This window comes from Haemaphysalis longicornis, unplaced genomic scaffold, assembly GCF_048455015.1.
Source record: "Haemaphysalis longicornis isolate Haplotype H1 unplaced genomic scaffold, Haemaphysalis longicornis Haplotype H1 scaffold_2, whole genome shotgun sequence".
Classification (NCBI taxonomy): domain Eukaryota; kingdom Metazoa; phylum Arthropoda; class Arachnida; order Ixodida; family Ixodidae; genus Haemaphysalis; species Haemaphysalis longicornis.
The window spans coordinates 182,683,977-182,700,376 of record NW_027526295.1 but is presented as its reverse complement, the minus strand read 5'-3'; the positions used below and the strand labels follow the sequence as shown (position 1 = coordinate 182,700,376).

Below are 16,400 nucleotides of genomic sequence, written 5' to 3'. Positions count from 1 at the left end.
TGGCTTTGGACAGCAGTAAGACTAATCAGTGATAAGGTGTATCGACCTTGTACGTGCATGCATGCATGCATTTTGCAATGTTGGAGAGAAAACGACACGGGGTGGCACGATTAAAAGGGGTTCAGGACTCAAGCATGAAGCCTGCCCTACCTTCGTCGTGATACAATACAAAATGTCTCAAATAGTTGCAGCTGGCCCTGCCCTTCTAACCTGCCACTCCTTTTGCGCGCTTTCCTTCGATTCCAGCTGGAAGACAAGGATCAGCTGTGCTACTCTCTGGACGCTGGCCGAACCAAGTTCTACGACCTCCTGCAGCTGGTGGAGTTCTACCAGCTGAACCTGAGCTGCCTGCCCACCAAGCTGACGCACTTCCTGGTCCACCAGCCGCGCCGCAAGGACACCCCGCCCTCCTCCTCCTCCTCCCCCTCCATGCCCAGCCCCTTCAATTAATGACGAGCCCGGGCGCTAGCGAGCCCACCATATGCCTCAACCCTGCCGGCCTGAAAAGGACCCTCTGGTGGAGAGAGAGAGACAGTGTGGTGCGTCACGCAGACCGTTCCAGCTACTCGCATTTCCGTGCGGTGGATTTGCCCGTCTCGCGCTGTGCTGCAGCCCGTCCCAGGGCACATCACGAAAAGAACACCACTAGGCTGTTCTCCAGTAACTGCAAGGCACCTTTTCCACCGAGCCGTCCCCTCCCTAATGCCCGTTGTCGAATCAAGGACAGCGCTTGTGTGTCTTGTGCCATTGCACTGTGGCAGGTGTGCGCGACCTGTTGCGTGTTTCTTCAAGGACAGGGTGCTCTGCCACGATCTGTCGGGCTGGGTGGAGAAGCTGGCTTGCAGGCACTGCGGGGAGTCTTGTGGTGAAAGTGGGCAGGGCAGTTGCTCTTCTGCAAGGAACCCGACCAAGACGCTCCCCAGTTTCTTTCGCGCGTGCACAGCAACCGGACTGACGCTGTGCCGTGTGGCTGCGGCAGGGCTGTCTCATTTTCTCAACAAGTTTTTAAACAAAGGCACTATCATAGCTTCGCGCTCGTGTCTGTAGCATTGGGTATATTTATTTGTGTCTCGGCTGGCTGGCTGGCTCGGGTCCCTGTCTGCGACCACTGGGGAGGACTTTGGAGGCAGACCTGTGCCTTTCCCCATGCTTGTTTGGTTCACTCCTCATTTTTTATCTTTTTTTTTTTTTCTCGTTACTTGCGCAGTGTTTCACTTGTGTCCTACTCTCTTCTTTGTGCGAGAATGACGTCCAAAGAGTTTACGGGGCCTGCACAAAGGTCTGTGCTGTTCCATGTAGATATACTTCCTAGCTGTTGTGAGAGCCCAGCCAGAATGTTGGTAGACATCAAATTTTGTTTGCTATTTCAGTTTGTCTCGTGCGATTGGACACACTAGTTCCAGTTTTAGGTGCGTAAGAATGAGAACATGCATAGACTGAAAATGGAATAGCATAGTATTTGAAGTGCTCAGTTTAGTATAATGAGCATTAAGGGTTGGATTAGACCATGCCTTCTGTTTTGAAGCGTTATTCTAAATGTTAGTGCCGGATATTCGATATTATGGGGGCTGTGTTGTTGGCATTCATAACTTGTTGCTGCTGAGGTACGACATTGCGTCTGGTATGTTGCTATTTTACATTAAAAACTTGTAGCCTGCATTTCAAAACCAGTTAACAAAAGTGTAGTTAAATTGTATATGCGTCAATGGGCAGATATTTCTAGATTGTTGTGCAAACCAGTGACATTGCTTTTGGCAAATACAGGGAACAATTTGCGTTTTGTCGTGCTCATTCTCATTCTTCTAGGCCTTTATGACCTCTCTAGAAGCGTGGAGGGAACATAGCTGTGTGCATTTTTTTTCCCCCTAGGTGTGCTCTTTTATCACCTGGCTCTTGTGAGAACCATATCATCTGCTGCCATAGAAAGATGAAGTTACTGTGTAAATAAGATGGAGGCAATGCTTTAGTAAAGCAATGCGAACATGTGCATATATATACACACACACACAAAGCCTTGCAGACTTATTTGGTAATCGATCTCAAAAAGCTGACTCTGGCATTTTAATCAAAGATCCAGTAAGCCTCTTGCTAGAAAAAGTGAGGAATAATGCTCCATAGCTTCGTTTAGTACTTTGGCAAATTTTGTCTCTGCGTTTTATTCACTTTTCTTTATTTGGAAGTGTTAAGTGGATCAGGAGTAAAAAAAGCCACTGTGCCAGAAATGTGGCAAAGAAATTCTGGCTCCTAAATTGCCATTGGCTGCCATTATGCATGCATTAAAAAAAAAAAAAAAAAACGCTTCTCACTCCCAGAGGCACAGCAGTCACCAGCGGGCCAGGGCGCTATGTTTGGCACAGAACATCTCGCAACATTCAATTTGACACTCAGTGGTGCAAATGTATCGCCGTAAAAAGTGCCTAGGTCTTCTCGTAGTGGTTTCCCTCTTTTTTTTTTTTTTCTTTTTTTTCTTTTTCCTTCCCACTAAGCGAAGCTATGGACCACTGCCACCAACCAAGCCCAAAACTTGCACTCTAGTAATTAGTAATGAGCTGTCATGCATAAAAGTTGTTGGCATTCGCAACGGTTACAGTGCACTTTCATTTGCACACCGTTAAAGCTGCAATGCAAGGCTATTATTTTCTTAAAATTAGAGTTCTAGCCCCGACATTTGGGTGGGCCCACGGTGAGGGCAAGTTGCTGTAGTTAATCTTTTATCCTGCAACTTCCACCTTTCCAGCTGCAAGTGTGTGCTAAAGAGGAGTGTTCACTATGCACAAAAAAACAAATCGTCTCAGTTGTGTAAAAAGGTGATCCTTGAGCTAGCCCGCGACCGTAGCTCCTTGTTTTTCTCAGCGTAACGATGCTTGTTTGAGTGTTCCTAACATGTGCGTGCTCGCAAGCTCACACGCCACACTGTAAATACACATGCATTGTAAATGTGGTACCCATGAAATCATGTCCTACTCTCAAATATTTAACTGCACTAGATGCCGGAGCACACGTGTGCACACCTAAGTTATGACGTCTCATAGTGCACAGTGTTGTTTTGGTTTGCGTGTGCCTGCACCATCGCGTTTTAATGTTCCATACTGCGCCGGCTTGACGCACGGCCACTTTTCTCCTACTGCTCCCACGTTATGCATGCAAGTGTGATGAACATGCCTGTGTGGCCCTATGCTCTCTGTGTATACTCCCATAAGGCCCATGGTGACTCGCATGATTGGAGCTACTGTGTCAAGTGCATGATTTGGTTGACGCTGTACGAATGGCAATTTGTGGCTGTGAAAATTATTCTCGTTTCACCTGAGTAGGTGCTTTGTTACATGACACTTTTCACTTGCTGTCTTAATAGACCTTCAGCTAGACTGTCTTATATTAGTTTGAAACGTTCGCGAGGTGTTCCTGATGCGTTGTAATGAGGTCGTTCCTAATTGTTAATGCGAAAGGGCCATGCTTGTGTAGTTGATTTCTCGTAAAGGTTTCTTAGCATTACTCCTAGCGTTAAACGGCATTCTTGGGGGTTGCGAGGCTTGTGTGCGCGACTCTTGAAGCTGCAGGTTGCAAACACACTGTACATTCAATGTCTTCCTAACTCTCGCTGAGCAAAGATGGCGTCCGCAAATGGCAGGACCTGCCTTGGGCCACCCCCCGAATGTAGCACTTTTCTCTTATATGTCGTGTGTAGTGGTGTGCGAGGCTTGTTCCGCTACGGACCGGCTAAACTTGTCACACACTCCAGCACTGCCTTAGTTTTCCGTGACCTCTTTGTCGAGTGGGAAACCATTTCACACACTTTTATTTATGAAAGCATTGCTTGAATGAACGATCTCACATTGCTCCCAGTCAAGTTTTAACTCCTCCTCATTCGAGTCATGTTTTTTTAGAGTGTGGAAGTAATGTCTGCATGGTCACGGCAGTTCAAAGTATCATTTAGTCATGCCATATGAGGAGATTTGCAGGAGGCATTTGTTTTTCTTATTGGTCTGACCTTATTAAGAGCTGTCGATTAACTTGCGTCCCACAGTGTGTACTCGATTAGGAGCTTCTCTGGCCATCACAAACTAGAAGACGTATCCAAGTGAAGAGCTTGCCATGGGGCCTTTCACCCTCGCATTGAATGCACTCCCAACACAGTAGATGTCCTATGGTGTCTCATACTGCCCGTGCTGCTCAAATGTGTTCCTCAATGAAAAACCACACAAGCCCTTGCTGTTCCCCCCCCACCCCCCCTTCCCTCGGTGGGTGAATATCTAAAACGCGCAGTTGTCTTGTTTTTATATTGTAACATGCTGCCTCGTAGGGTACCGTGTGTTTGGTGGAATGTGCAGATCGTAGATGCTTGGGTCGTTTGCATGAGGGAGTGTGTTTTTCACGCATGCATAAATGCCTCAGTTAGTACCTCCCTGGACAGAACATGTGCACACCGTGTGTGCTAGTAGGGCGAAGTGTAGTGAAGTGTAGTGGCTGCTGTGGGTTTTGATTGGGAACACTTTTGAGGCCTAATGCTCGTGAGTTGAAGGACAGTGTTGATACAACAACCTCTGTGCTACCAGCATCTGCTGAGGCTGGCTTTGTGTGCTTGGCCGGATACTATCACTGGATTCCATCGATACCACTCTTAAGAACTGCGGCATTTTTTGAAATCATGACCATTTGGCACCTCGTTTACGCTAGCATTTTCTTCTTACTTTAGGGCAGCTCATGCCACTGAATTCTGTCATAAGCGCTGTTCCACTTGTGACGCTGGGTCTTATTTCATGTACCATTCTGATCAGTGCAAGAACTTTTGCATTGTGAATTGGCAGGTTTCGGTGTAAACGAGGCTTGGGTGAAAAGGTCGCAGAGGCGCCCTCACGAAATATAGGTGTCTTCGTTCCAGGTTCTGCATATTTCAAGTTAAAAGGTGTCGGTATACAGGCAGCAACCTAGGGAGCAGATATAAACATCTTTGGAATGAAAATGCTTGCCAGGCAAACATATTGGTTGACAGAGTCGGGTTTAGAGCGCTACAGTGTGTCACGAGATTTTATGACTCCATTTAATGATTTAATTAAATGATGTTACACTTTGTGCAACATCATTTGGTGACAATGCATTCAGCAAGCGAGGAATTTTTCTGTGGTTATAGTTGATCTAGGATGGCGTCGTTGGCAGTTGGCACTGTAAAGTGGCTAATATTAGGGCCAAGGGCACTGGTAGATGATTTAATTTAATGGTGGTGGCTTGCATTGCTGAAATGTACAACCAAACTGAGCTTTACTGCTACCGCAGATGGAAAGTGCATCCGAAGAAACAATGTCAGGAATGTGTATGGGTTTGTTGCAAGTCCTCCTAAAAAGCGGGCCAACTCCTTGGTCTCTCTATCTGGTTTTACCTTAGCTTTTTTGGCTACGCAAAATGTGTGGGTGCCTCGCAGGGTCGAGCAGTAGTGTGGAAGGGGGATTGTGAAATGCCACCATCTAAAGTGCTACCACTGTTCCTACTGACTTTTTTTTATTTTCTCCTACATTTTAGCACACGTCTATCCCCCTTTTTTGTCCTCTTTCCATAGATAACCTCTTTTTTGCACTAAAAGCACTGGTGGGAAAATTTGCCGCATCTCAATGCCCAGGTGAATTCAAGCGTGGAAATGTTTTGGTCAGAACATGAAAAGAGTCCTCACGAGAACAAGGAAAATATGCAAGCTAGGGTAAAGCGTCCCCTTTAAAAGCATGCCCAGTGTGTTTATTTATTGCCATTACAATGTTGTGTCGTTTGTATGCGTTTGTGTCACCGTTTGATGAAGAAAAGAAGGTAAACCAAATAAAAAAAGGATTGTGAGTCTATGCAATAAAAATTGAGTATTGACAGCTGGTCTCTTTGCCCCATTCTGCACATGTGCGGACGATTTCTCGCTGCTCCAGGTGGCGGGAATCGACCCACTCTCACTGAATTAAACTAAGATATACTCTGCGAACAGCTACACCTGCATTGCAAGGTTTTTGCCCATGATACGCCTATTAGCACATACAGTTGTTTTATTGTCTGAGCAGCTGTTCGTTGAGACGGTCCAATAACTCTAGCTGCACACATCCTGGGTAAAGTTGGAGGTACTTCTGATGGAGGTGAAAGAAGTGTCGCAGTTACAATTAATTGCGGCGGGCGTAAGCAATCTCAGGTTCTTAATCTCGCCGAAGGGTGGCGAGAGCTGGAGTCAGCTGGCACATGCGCACTGACTGCACGCTTGCGGGAGCAGCCGCGCATCGTCTGTATACGCCGTGCCGCTCAGCTTGCGAGAGCTGGGAGATTTCGCTCCCGAAGGATGTAACAATAGAAATTACGTCCGCGTCTGTTCGCGCCTGTTTTCGAGATGAATCAGTAACAATAGAAAATACGCTTTCGGTTAGTACTGGAAAATAAACGTACTGTCACTGGTAGCCTGGGTTCTTTGCCAACGAGGGGAAAAAAGGGGGAAGGGCATAAACTGCGATGCTCGATAGCAAGCCGAAAAAAAAGTGGAAGAGGGCGAACTTATTGTGTACCATGCGCAAATAAGTAGTAAATGACAGTTCGAGGACGTGCGCTTATTTCCCAGCCAGAACCGAAAGGTTATCTCTTTCTTTGTAACGCAGCCTTTGAGTGCGAAATTTTCCCAGCTCTTGTGCAGCTCGGCGGCCCGCAGTAGCAGACGACGCGCGGCTGCTCTCGCGCCGTGAGGTGAGTGCGCACGTGCACGTTCGGGCGTTTGCGGGAGCTGCCGCCCCTTTGGCGCGCGCTTTGGCTGCGCGCGTTCTGAATTTCTCGCGCTAAAATGAGGTCCAGGTGAAATTTCCTTTCGACTTGTGAAACCATACGCGTTAGCACGTGCCCAGCAAGTTCGGTTTAAACGTAAAGTAGCTACAGGGTTCATTTTTTCCGGCGCTTGTCTTGTCGGCTGCTACGCGCCGCTCGACCGGCCGAGTGCACCGGCGATTTCACGGGATGAAGCGTGTTGGGCGGGCGTCAGCTGCAGTCTTTGTGCAGAGCATTTTAGGGCCTCGCCTTGTCGTCGTAGCTCGTTCGCTGTCACGATGTCTAGCCGCCGCTGCAATCAAGCGAAGTAGCGACATAACGGACACAAACAGAGCCTCACGGCGTAATTAGCGTAACACAGAAGCTTCGAAAAACAAGTGGTTTATATAGTCATATTCGTTCGAAACTCCCGACCCGCTGGCACTTGTCATACATGTCCACATTATTTAGCACACACACACACAAGAAAAACTGCAGGTACATTTGAGGCAAAATATGTGTAATCAATTGGCGTAACGCCGAATTCGTTTAGTTAGGAACGCTCGTTCAGTTGGTTTTAAAGCGGAGCTGTTAGCTATTCGTTGGTCGGAAAATTTCGTGTCGTAAACTAAAAACCCAGGCAGGCCCCAGCAGTTCTCGCCCAAGACGCCCAGCGCATGCGTCAGGCTAATCAGGCGGGCAGCATAGAGCTCAATATTCGTGTAGAGAAAAACACCACAAAACAAGCATCGAAACCAGATTGTGGATGATAAGGCAACGGTGAACAATGTGACCTCCCCCCCCCCCCCCCCCACCGCCCCCCCATGTGTTTGGTAAATATTAAATTTGCAAAGGGGAGGGGGGTCCACGTCATTCGAGCGCCAGCGCATGCGTGAGGCTAGGCAAGACCCAGCGGTCCTTGCCCAAGACACCGAGCGCATGCATACGTCAGGACCCAGCATTTGCCGCCAGAGAAGCCGAGTGCAAGCGGCAAGCCCGCTGAGACAACGAGCAACATTTCATACCCTACCCCATCAGCATGTGTAGTGGTTTAACTCTTTCGCTACCGCCGGAAAATTGACTAATTTTAGGGGTCCAAGAAAACATTTTTTTTCCTGCTAAAAAATTGGTTAGGCACTAATTGCAGGAGCACAAAATGCAGATTATTTAACGGCATTTCCAATAATACCAGTTTTTTAAAGGTTTTTATATATCATAGTTTGTAAAAAAAAATATCAAAACCAAAATTTTTGTCAAGTTCTCGAAAAAAATGATAAAAAAGGAGTTGTGTATATCAAACCACCGGTAGTAGAAAAAAATTAGAATATACATTTTGTAGGAAAACATTTCAAAAACACGCCCTAGAAAAAATGTCGACTTGCGCGGAACAGTTTGTCAGATATAAAAAAAAAATGTTAGCATGCACGGTGCTTGTGGTGAAGCCCAACCTCCAATTCAAAATGTGCAATTTCGGGTGGTTTCCTGGAATAAATCTGGCGGTTTGTCATTATCAGAGGCACCAATTTGCCCCCACATAACGTAAAAACATCTTGTCAATGGCAGACTTTGCATTTACAGCGAGCACAATATTTGGGACAAGCACGCGATGCGGAAAAAAACATGCATGAAGTTTAAAACGGAACGCCGTGGCTGATGCTTGTTGTCGTTCACGGTCAGTTATCTCTCAAAACATAAAGCTGAGCTTTATTATCATCTTCTTACTCGCAATTGTAGCCTTTCTCGCAAAAATGAGGTACGATGAGCTAGAATCGTGCCCTGCTATCTTTGGCCGAATAGCAGTTGCGCGCTGAAAAAGACCAGCACAACGAGCCTCCTCTATTGCAGCGCCACCTAACATTTTTCAAATGAAACAGTACAAAAACTTATCAGAGTCTGCGTCCGAATAGACAGTTCAACTAAGCAGTAACATTAGACACCCGGATATACCCTCGCATGGAAACGAAACTGGGAGGCGAACAGCTGGCAGTGTAAGGCCGGTCTGAAGCGCTGTCCTCGGCTGTACAGATATCTGGCGACTGGGTGTGACCTTTTGACTTGCATCTGAAGTTCTTATCGCAGAAATCGGGTTAGGGTGGGGGGAAATCAGGAGCGCCGTGCTTTGTTCGAGGATCAGTCGCGGACGCTTCAGGCGCCATGGCAGGTAGCCTTGAAGTTGGGTAACTGCGTAGTAGCGCTAAATATGAATTTCGCGATGCAGAAACGAAATCGAAACTGTTGTAGACTGTTTGCGAATGGTCCTGGGGTAAGTAGAACTACCACAGTACTTAGAACAACGTGCGCAAAGGCAATAAAACTGCCTAAAATCATAAAGTAGCTTTGCAACCAGGCACTGCTTGACATTTTTAGCCGATTTCTGGGATTATTACTGTCAGAGCGCGAACCTGACGATTGAAAATCGTTTGCTAGTTCCCCATTCACGCCCTGATAGCAAAAAACAAGCGCTGGTGCAGAGTAATTACGAGTTGCACGCATTCTTCGTTGGTAGCCTTGAGGCGCGATGACCACGCCCCTTTTCCACAACCAGGTGATTCAAAAGCGTGTCAAAAATCACGTTTCCGTTGCAAAAATGAAAACAAAACTGATTTTGAAAGGCCATTTTCTGATCTAACTCCGAACAGCTTTACTTGTTCGAGAAACGCCTGGAACGCTATGAAAAGACGCTCCCAAAAGTATCGATCAAATTGATCGATTTTGATAGGCGCGGTAGCGAAAGAGTTAAAACAGCTGCGCTGGACATCAACTTTCGCAGGGGGGAATGGCGTCCATTTTTTACGATAGTAAACCAAAAAAGTGGCCGCGGAAGACACGCGCTCGAAACTGCGCAGTAAGGTTCCGGCACGTTAGAGATGCAGTAGTAGTAGTAGTAGTACAAAGCAAGTACAAAAAGAACATAACTCCCGCTCGTGCTGTTCCAGGCTAGCACTTCGGAGGCGGGAAATTTGAATTGCGCTGAACAAACCTCTTGTTGCGTGCGGGACTTTGGGGGGAACTCTGCGGCCATTAACTCTGGCGCGCCTGCGCATCCCTGTCGCGTCGGAAAGACATTGGGAGTGGAGCCAAGGCTGAACAGAAGCAAGTGATTTAGACCGCCGGCTGTGTGTCCGGTCGATGAGCCTCCAAGTTTCTGCCCCGTAGGTGAGTACCGGTAAGATGCAGCTGTCATACACTTTCTTCTTCAGCGACAATGGTAGGCTGCTATTCATTATCTGAGAATGTCTGCCATATGCACCCCACCCCATTCTTATCCTTCTAATTATCTCTGCCTCATGGTTGGGATCTGGGGTCACAACTTGGCCTAAGTAGATATATTCGGTTACCACTTCCACTGCCTCGCCACCTATCTCAAACCGCTGTGCTGTCCCGAGGTTATTGATCATTACTTTAGTTTTCTGCATATTAATTTTCAGGCCCACGGTTCTACTCTGTTCGTCCAGTGCGGAAAGCATGCTTTGCAATTCGTCCCCCGAGTTACTTAGCAAGGCAACGTCATCAGCAAATCTGAGGTTACTGAGGTATTCTCCATTAACCCTTACTCCCACCTGTTCCCAATCCAACGTTCTGAGTACTCCTTGTAAACATGCTGTGAATAACATTGGAGAGATTGTGTCTCCTTGTCTGACACCCTTCCTTATAGGTATTTTACTGCTCTCCTTATGGAGGATGATGGAAACTGTGGGCCCATTGTAGATAATTACTAGATATCCTCTAGTATTCTTACATAATGCTCATCTGCCCCCTGGTTCCGTAATGCCTGAATGACTGCTAGGGTTTCGACAGAGTCAAATGCTTTCTCATAATCTATGAAGGCTATATATATGGGTTCAGTATACTCAGCGCACTTCTGTATCACCTGATTGATCGTGTGAATATGGTCCATTGTTGAATAACCTTTACGGAACCCTGCTTGTTCTTTAGGTTGACTGAAATCTAAGGTTGCAGAAATTCTGTTAGCGATTACCTTGGTAAGTACCTTGTAGACGACTGACAGTAAGCTGATCGGCCTGTAATTTTTCAAGTGCTTCATGTCGCCTTTCTTATGGATTAGGATGATGTTCGCGTTCTTCCAAGATTCCGGTACACTTGCGGTCATTAGGCATTGCGTATACAGGTTTGGCAGTTTTTCAAGTACAATTTCTCCGCCATCCTTCAAGAGGTCTGCTGTTATCTGATCCTCACCAGGTGCTTTGCCCCCTTTCATTTCTTTCAAAGCCTTCCTTACTTCTTCAGTTGTTACTGGTGGGATGTCTATCTCCTCTGAACTACTGTCTCGTTCGGCATTATCCTGGATGTCCCGGCTACTGTACAGGTCCCTATAGAACTCCTCGGCCACTGTGACTATTTTATCCCTATTTGTGATGACATTGCCTTGCTTATCTTTAAGTGCATACATCTGATTTTTCCCGCGCCAAGACGCCTCTTCACTGCTTTCAGGCTACCTCCGTTCTTTACAGCGTATTCGATCCTCTCCATATTGCCGCGAACCATGCATTTGGTTTGTTTATTTGTGTTTTACTTTTACCGCCCGGCTGCGCCGGCCTGTGTTATCTCCGTGCCAAGGGAAGTGCGTGTTCCATTCTTTCTTTCTGTGCCGCATGTGTTATCTGTTCTGATAGGGAGAGCATTCCGATCTAACGTGAACATCCCGGAATAATCTTCTTGCATCTACAATGTTCTCGATGCGAATCGACGGTTCCAGAACCACGCGCGCCGAAAGATAAAAAGCCTGCAGAACAGACGCCGGGGCATTCGATTCTGCGACGCTCGCTGACGCAAGTCACTTTGTTGACCGCTGCTTCGCCGCCTCTGTATTCTTTTGAGTTGTTAGGGGAGCACAAGTTCGCTCCAATAAACTTATTTCTCCTGCAAGACAACTCCGTCGTCCTTGGCTTCGTGACAATATTATACTTCCGTATGTCAGCTGTCTTACGCTTATTGATTAACTTCGAAAGCTCCGCTAGTTCTATTCGGTCAGCTGCGGTGGAGATTGTCATGGTTTGCCGTTTCCTAATTAGATCTTTCGTCTCCTGTGAAAGTTCACCAGTATCCTGTCTAGCCATAGTGCCCCCGACTTCTACTGCACACTCCGTGATAATGAGTGTAAGGTTGTCGCTGGCTTCCTGTGTCGTAAGCTCGGCTTCATCGTTAAGAGCTGAATATCGATTATGCATCGCGATCCTGAATTCTTCTGCTTTACGTCTTACTGTTAGCTCATTTATCGGCTTCTTTCGTACCCGCTTGTTGCGGTCCCTCCTCAAATCTAGCCTAATTCGAGATCTTACCATACGGTGATCACTACACCTTACCCTTCCGAGCACTTCCACATCCTGCACGACGCCTGTTTCATGTGTCACCTTCTACCTTCTAAAAGCGCCCTCCCCCTCCCAAGACGCTAAATACAAACCACCGTCTGTCTCCCCGCCTCCACGTGTGGTCGTAGCTTAGTCGACAAGACGACGGGCTCTAGCTCCGCTCCCACATTCGGGCCCAGGTTCGCTCCCTGGGGGTGCCAGCAGTTTCTTTGTGTAGCCTGGGTGTAGCCAGTAGTAGACTGGGATGTCTTTTTGTGTAGCCAGTAGTAGCCTGGGAGTTTTCTGCTGACGCGGACAAGAAAATTTTCTTGGCTAGTAAAAGCAGAACTGCCCATACCAATTAGGCTTGTGCACCCAACGTTAGAAGTGTTCCATGAGTTTCTGCGCATGATAGTGCAGCCGACAACACAACATATCTGTTGTTGCGATGTTGCCATCCCACCGCTGACAACCCGTTGCTGCATACTAGAAGGCGTACCCGAGCCGAGCTCCGTCGCCTCCGACATGCGTGTGGTAGCGTGGTGAAGCGTGCGGCCAGCCAATGTTGCAGCCTTGAAGAAGACCACAAGCCGAAGGCAAACTTCACTTGTTGACTTCATGACGAGAGATGGCCGAAGCCAGACAAGAGGCCCCGACGGTCGAGTTACAGTACAGGACTCGAGCAGAGTGACAGCATTGATTCACTGCTCAAACAGGAATGAACTGCAGCGCTTGGGGGATGGGGGTCTTATTTATACCCAAAGTGCGAACGGTCAAACAAGCGTTCCCTCTAGATTGTACACACGACACGAACGGTACAGACACACACAACACTCTTTCCAGAGTTCGTGAGTGGTCGGTAGTAGCGGCGCACGCTGAATCCGAGAGAGGGGAGAGAGGAGGTCTCCGCAGCGGCTTACGCGTCCTTCGGACAAGTTGAAGCATGCCTCGTCTGCCACCACCGAAGTTTTAATCACGCCGATAGCGAGGCGCCAGCGATCCAGACATGTTGCAGCTTGTTTGAATCCGTCGGCTGCAAGCGTGAGCCACCGACAGGGAGGCCTGCTCGATAGGCGCACGTAGTGGAGGCTTCGCCACACAGCCGAGGAGTGTTGCACACTGCGGCGGGCTGATTCGTAACACTGTGTAGACGTCGTTTCTGCAGACATATCCACTCCCAACACCTTGAAAGCTCCGACGCACGCGACGAAACAACGGAATGCTGCACACTCCAATGTGGCGGCCCATTCTATAGTAACGAGAGCGGCGGCCACGCACTTGACGGTTCCTTTGAATAGAGGACTCTACTGACGGGGCCGAAAAGTCATCAGACATGACTGCCTTATTAGTTTTCGGTGGTCAGCACACGCTGTTGTGAAGAGCTCAAGTGCAGTTATACGTACACAGGGTGTCCCACATATCATGCGCCAAGATTTTCAAATGGAGCAATGCCGTTACTGGAAGAAAAGCTAGGCATAATGTTTGCAGTACAATGGAGTAAGCACAAGTATTTTATTTCGTTAAAAGAGATTTACTTAGGCAATTGTAATTATTTAATTCGAGAAGTACTGTGTCAAGGGCACTTGTAGGTACCCAAAAGGGACACCTAACTGTGGTATTTGTTAGTGACGTACTAATCGCGTATAATTTAGTGTGACTGATAAAGAAACCCTGCGAAATATTAAAAATACCACGTGACGGTGCTCCCACCGGCTTTAGAGTTCCTCTATATAGCTCCCGCAGCTCCCTGCGGGAGCTATATAGAGGAACTCTATCCGGCTTCATAAAGCAGCGCCTCAAATAAACTGATTGAAAGCAACTGCTTTGACTGTCCCACACCCGAAGAGACTGCGCATCACCTTGATAATGGCATGGAAGGAGAAGCAACAGCAAGTTTCGCGGACCGCGTGTGGCAGATAAAGCGCAAACTCCGTTGCGATTTCTTCTTTCCTTTATTTCATTCTGGATAACTTAGAGGGAACCTGTTCGAGGGCGCTGCTTGATGATGCGGGTGGGAGTGCCTTCAAAAGGTATTTTTACATTTCGTGGGGTTTCCTTGTCAGTCAGAAAAACTGATCAGTATGCATTTAGTACGTGCGCCGTTGAAAATACCACAGTTAGTTGTCCCTCGTGGGTACCTACAAGTGCCTCATCGACACTTTAAGGATTAGGGCAGTACTTCTCGGGTTAGAAAATTAACTGCAATTACATAACTAAATTTCATTAACGAAACAAATTACTGGCCCCTATTTCAGTGCACGGCAAGCATTATGCACTCGGTTTTCTTTGAGTTACGCCCTTGCACTTTTTGGGAAACTTGGTGCATGATAATTGGGACACCATGCATATTAGTTCCGTGGCTAGGTTTAACCTATAGGGCTGCCTCCAGCTATACATAATCGATGAAGACATCTACCGTGTGTACCCCCTCTTCTACGTTTCTTATTTTTTTTTTACTTCTGGGGGGAACGACTTTTTATTAACTTCCTGAAAAAACTCAGGCTTTAGTTATATAAAGGGCAAAATAAAAATTCCGGCATTAATATCGTTTTAAGTATGAATGAATGATTGATTGTGGGGTTTAAAATGCAGGCGATGAGGCGCGCCGTCGTGGGGGCTGCGGATTAATTTTGACCACCAGGGGATCTTCAACGTGCGCCGAAATCCCGTACACACAAGCGTTTTTGTTTTTCGCCTCCATCAGAAAAGCGGCCGCCGCGGCCAGGAATCGAACCCGTGACCTCGTACTCAGCAGCGCAATGCCTTAGCCACTGAGCCACCGCGGCGGGTTCTTTATGTATGAATGCAATAGCAGTGTACCCGTATAGAAGGGCGAAACGACACGAAAACAATGTTTTCGAACTTGCACTACTCCCGGAGGCACAGTAGGCACGTAAGGCTATTTTCACATTACAGAATTAAATACCAACCTCTTAAATTTATAAGAATTAGGGCAGTTATTTCCATAGTCGGTTGCTGCTGTTACAACGTTATTACGTGTTAGGTTGGCCAAAACTGACGTTGGCTGTTAGTAAGCTATAAGAATAATTATCAACTCTACCTGCCATTCATTCCATTTCCAACAGTGGAGTTTGCAGTTTCCTTACGAGCGCAAGCAAAATTCAATAAAAATACACCAGTTTTCCTTCTGAGTATATACATCACATATTTTTTTCGTTCAGAGCCCAACCAGAAACCAGAAACGGAAGTTGCCGCTGTGCCTAATCACCGCATCCGGACGTTACTCCGGGGGGCGCAGGTAGTGCGTTGCTGGGAATGTTTTGAACATGGCACGAGCCGTTTCCGCGATTTTTTTTACGGAGTATGCTTATAAACGACTGTAGCGATGACAAACAAACTACCAGAGAAAAGGCAGGCGATATCACGCATTCATGGCAATCTCCTTTCAAAACGCGCGCGCCCGTTGACATCCGGGTACGTCGCTTAGGCGGAGTGATACCGTACATGAGCTATTGCCGTTCATAACTTGTTCCCGAGTATAGTCGTGTTATTTTACGCCTAGTCAAGCCGACAGTGCAATTTTGGGAGAGCGAAAGAAGCAAGGCTCTAGTCTAGCCCCCAGTAAAAATTTGGGGAGAGTGAAATCAGTAAGGCTATAGTGTATAGTAAGGCTATAGACCAGCCGGCAATTGCAAATGTGAGGGAGCGAAAGTAGTAAGGCCAGTGGAGCCGACAGGGAAAAACGTTGGAAGCAGTGAAAGTATTAGTCCGGCCAGAATTGGAAATTTGGGGGAGCAAAAATAGTAAGGGTGCAGTCCTGCAGACAGTGAAAATTCGGGTGGAGCAAAATTAATAAAGCTATAGCTTGTATTCACTGGCGAGGCACGCATGCAGGCAACCATGTGAGTGCGCCGTCACTGGTTACGTCGGGCTCCACGGGATGGCGGTACTTGTCCGTGCTAAGCACATGGTGTGTGTGGGACATTCCAAACTCTACCCCACCGAACGTAAAGTAACGCCTTGAGTCCAATGGGAGCGCGATTGTTGAACTTGACACCACCGTTGAGAATCGGGTTGAAACAAAGCAGACGACGCACGCCGGTGTTTATTTTATTCGGCGTGCGGGCGCAATGGAACAATCCGCGCCAAGTCCGTGGCACAGCGGGTGGCCATTGTTGTGCCAGAGCGCCTGGCCCAAATGCGTTGCACGACGCGACGCGCCGACAGCGAGGCTGAGTCACGCCTCTCCCTTTCGTCGCTGCGGCGCGGCCGAATCCCGCATCTCAGAACGACCAAATAAGGGCATGTCGCTACTCCCGGAGGCGAGGTCACGGAGACGGCGGGGGCATCGCCCTCCCTTTCCCCATTGGCGGCGCAGCT

At 47.6% G+C, this 16,400-nt stretch overlaps 1 protein-coding gene across 4 annotated transcripts in view; it reads left to right on the top strand.

Moving 5' to 3' along the window:
* LOC144169615 (growth factor receptor-bound protein 14-like) overlaps positions 1-5,854 on the top strand; it is a 190,079-nt gene extending 184,225 nt beyond the window's left edge. For all 4 annotated transcript variants that reach the window (XM_077698868.1, XM_077698867.1, XM_077698869.1 and 1 more), the window contains one exon: positions 247-5,854. In XM_077698868.1, coding sequence (XP_077554994.1) covers positions 247-450 — 204 coding nt within the window. In that variant the 3' untranslated portion in view covers positions 451-5,854. The remainder of the gene's footprint in view (positions 1-246) is intronic.
* Positions 5,855-16,400: the final 10,546 nt, after the last annotated feature.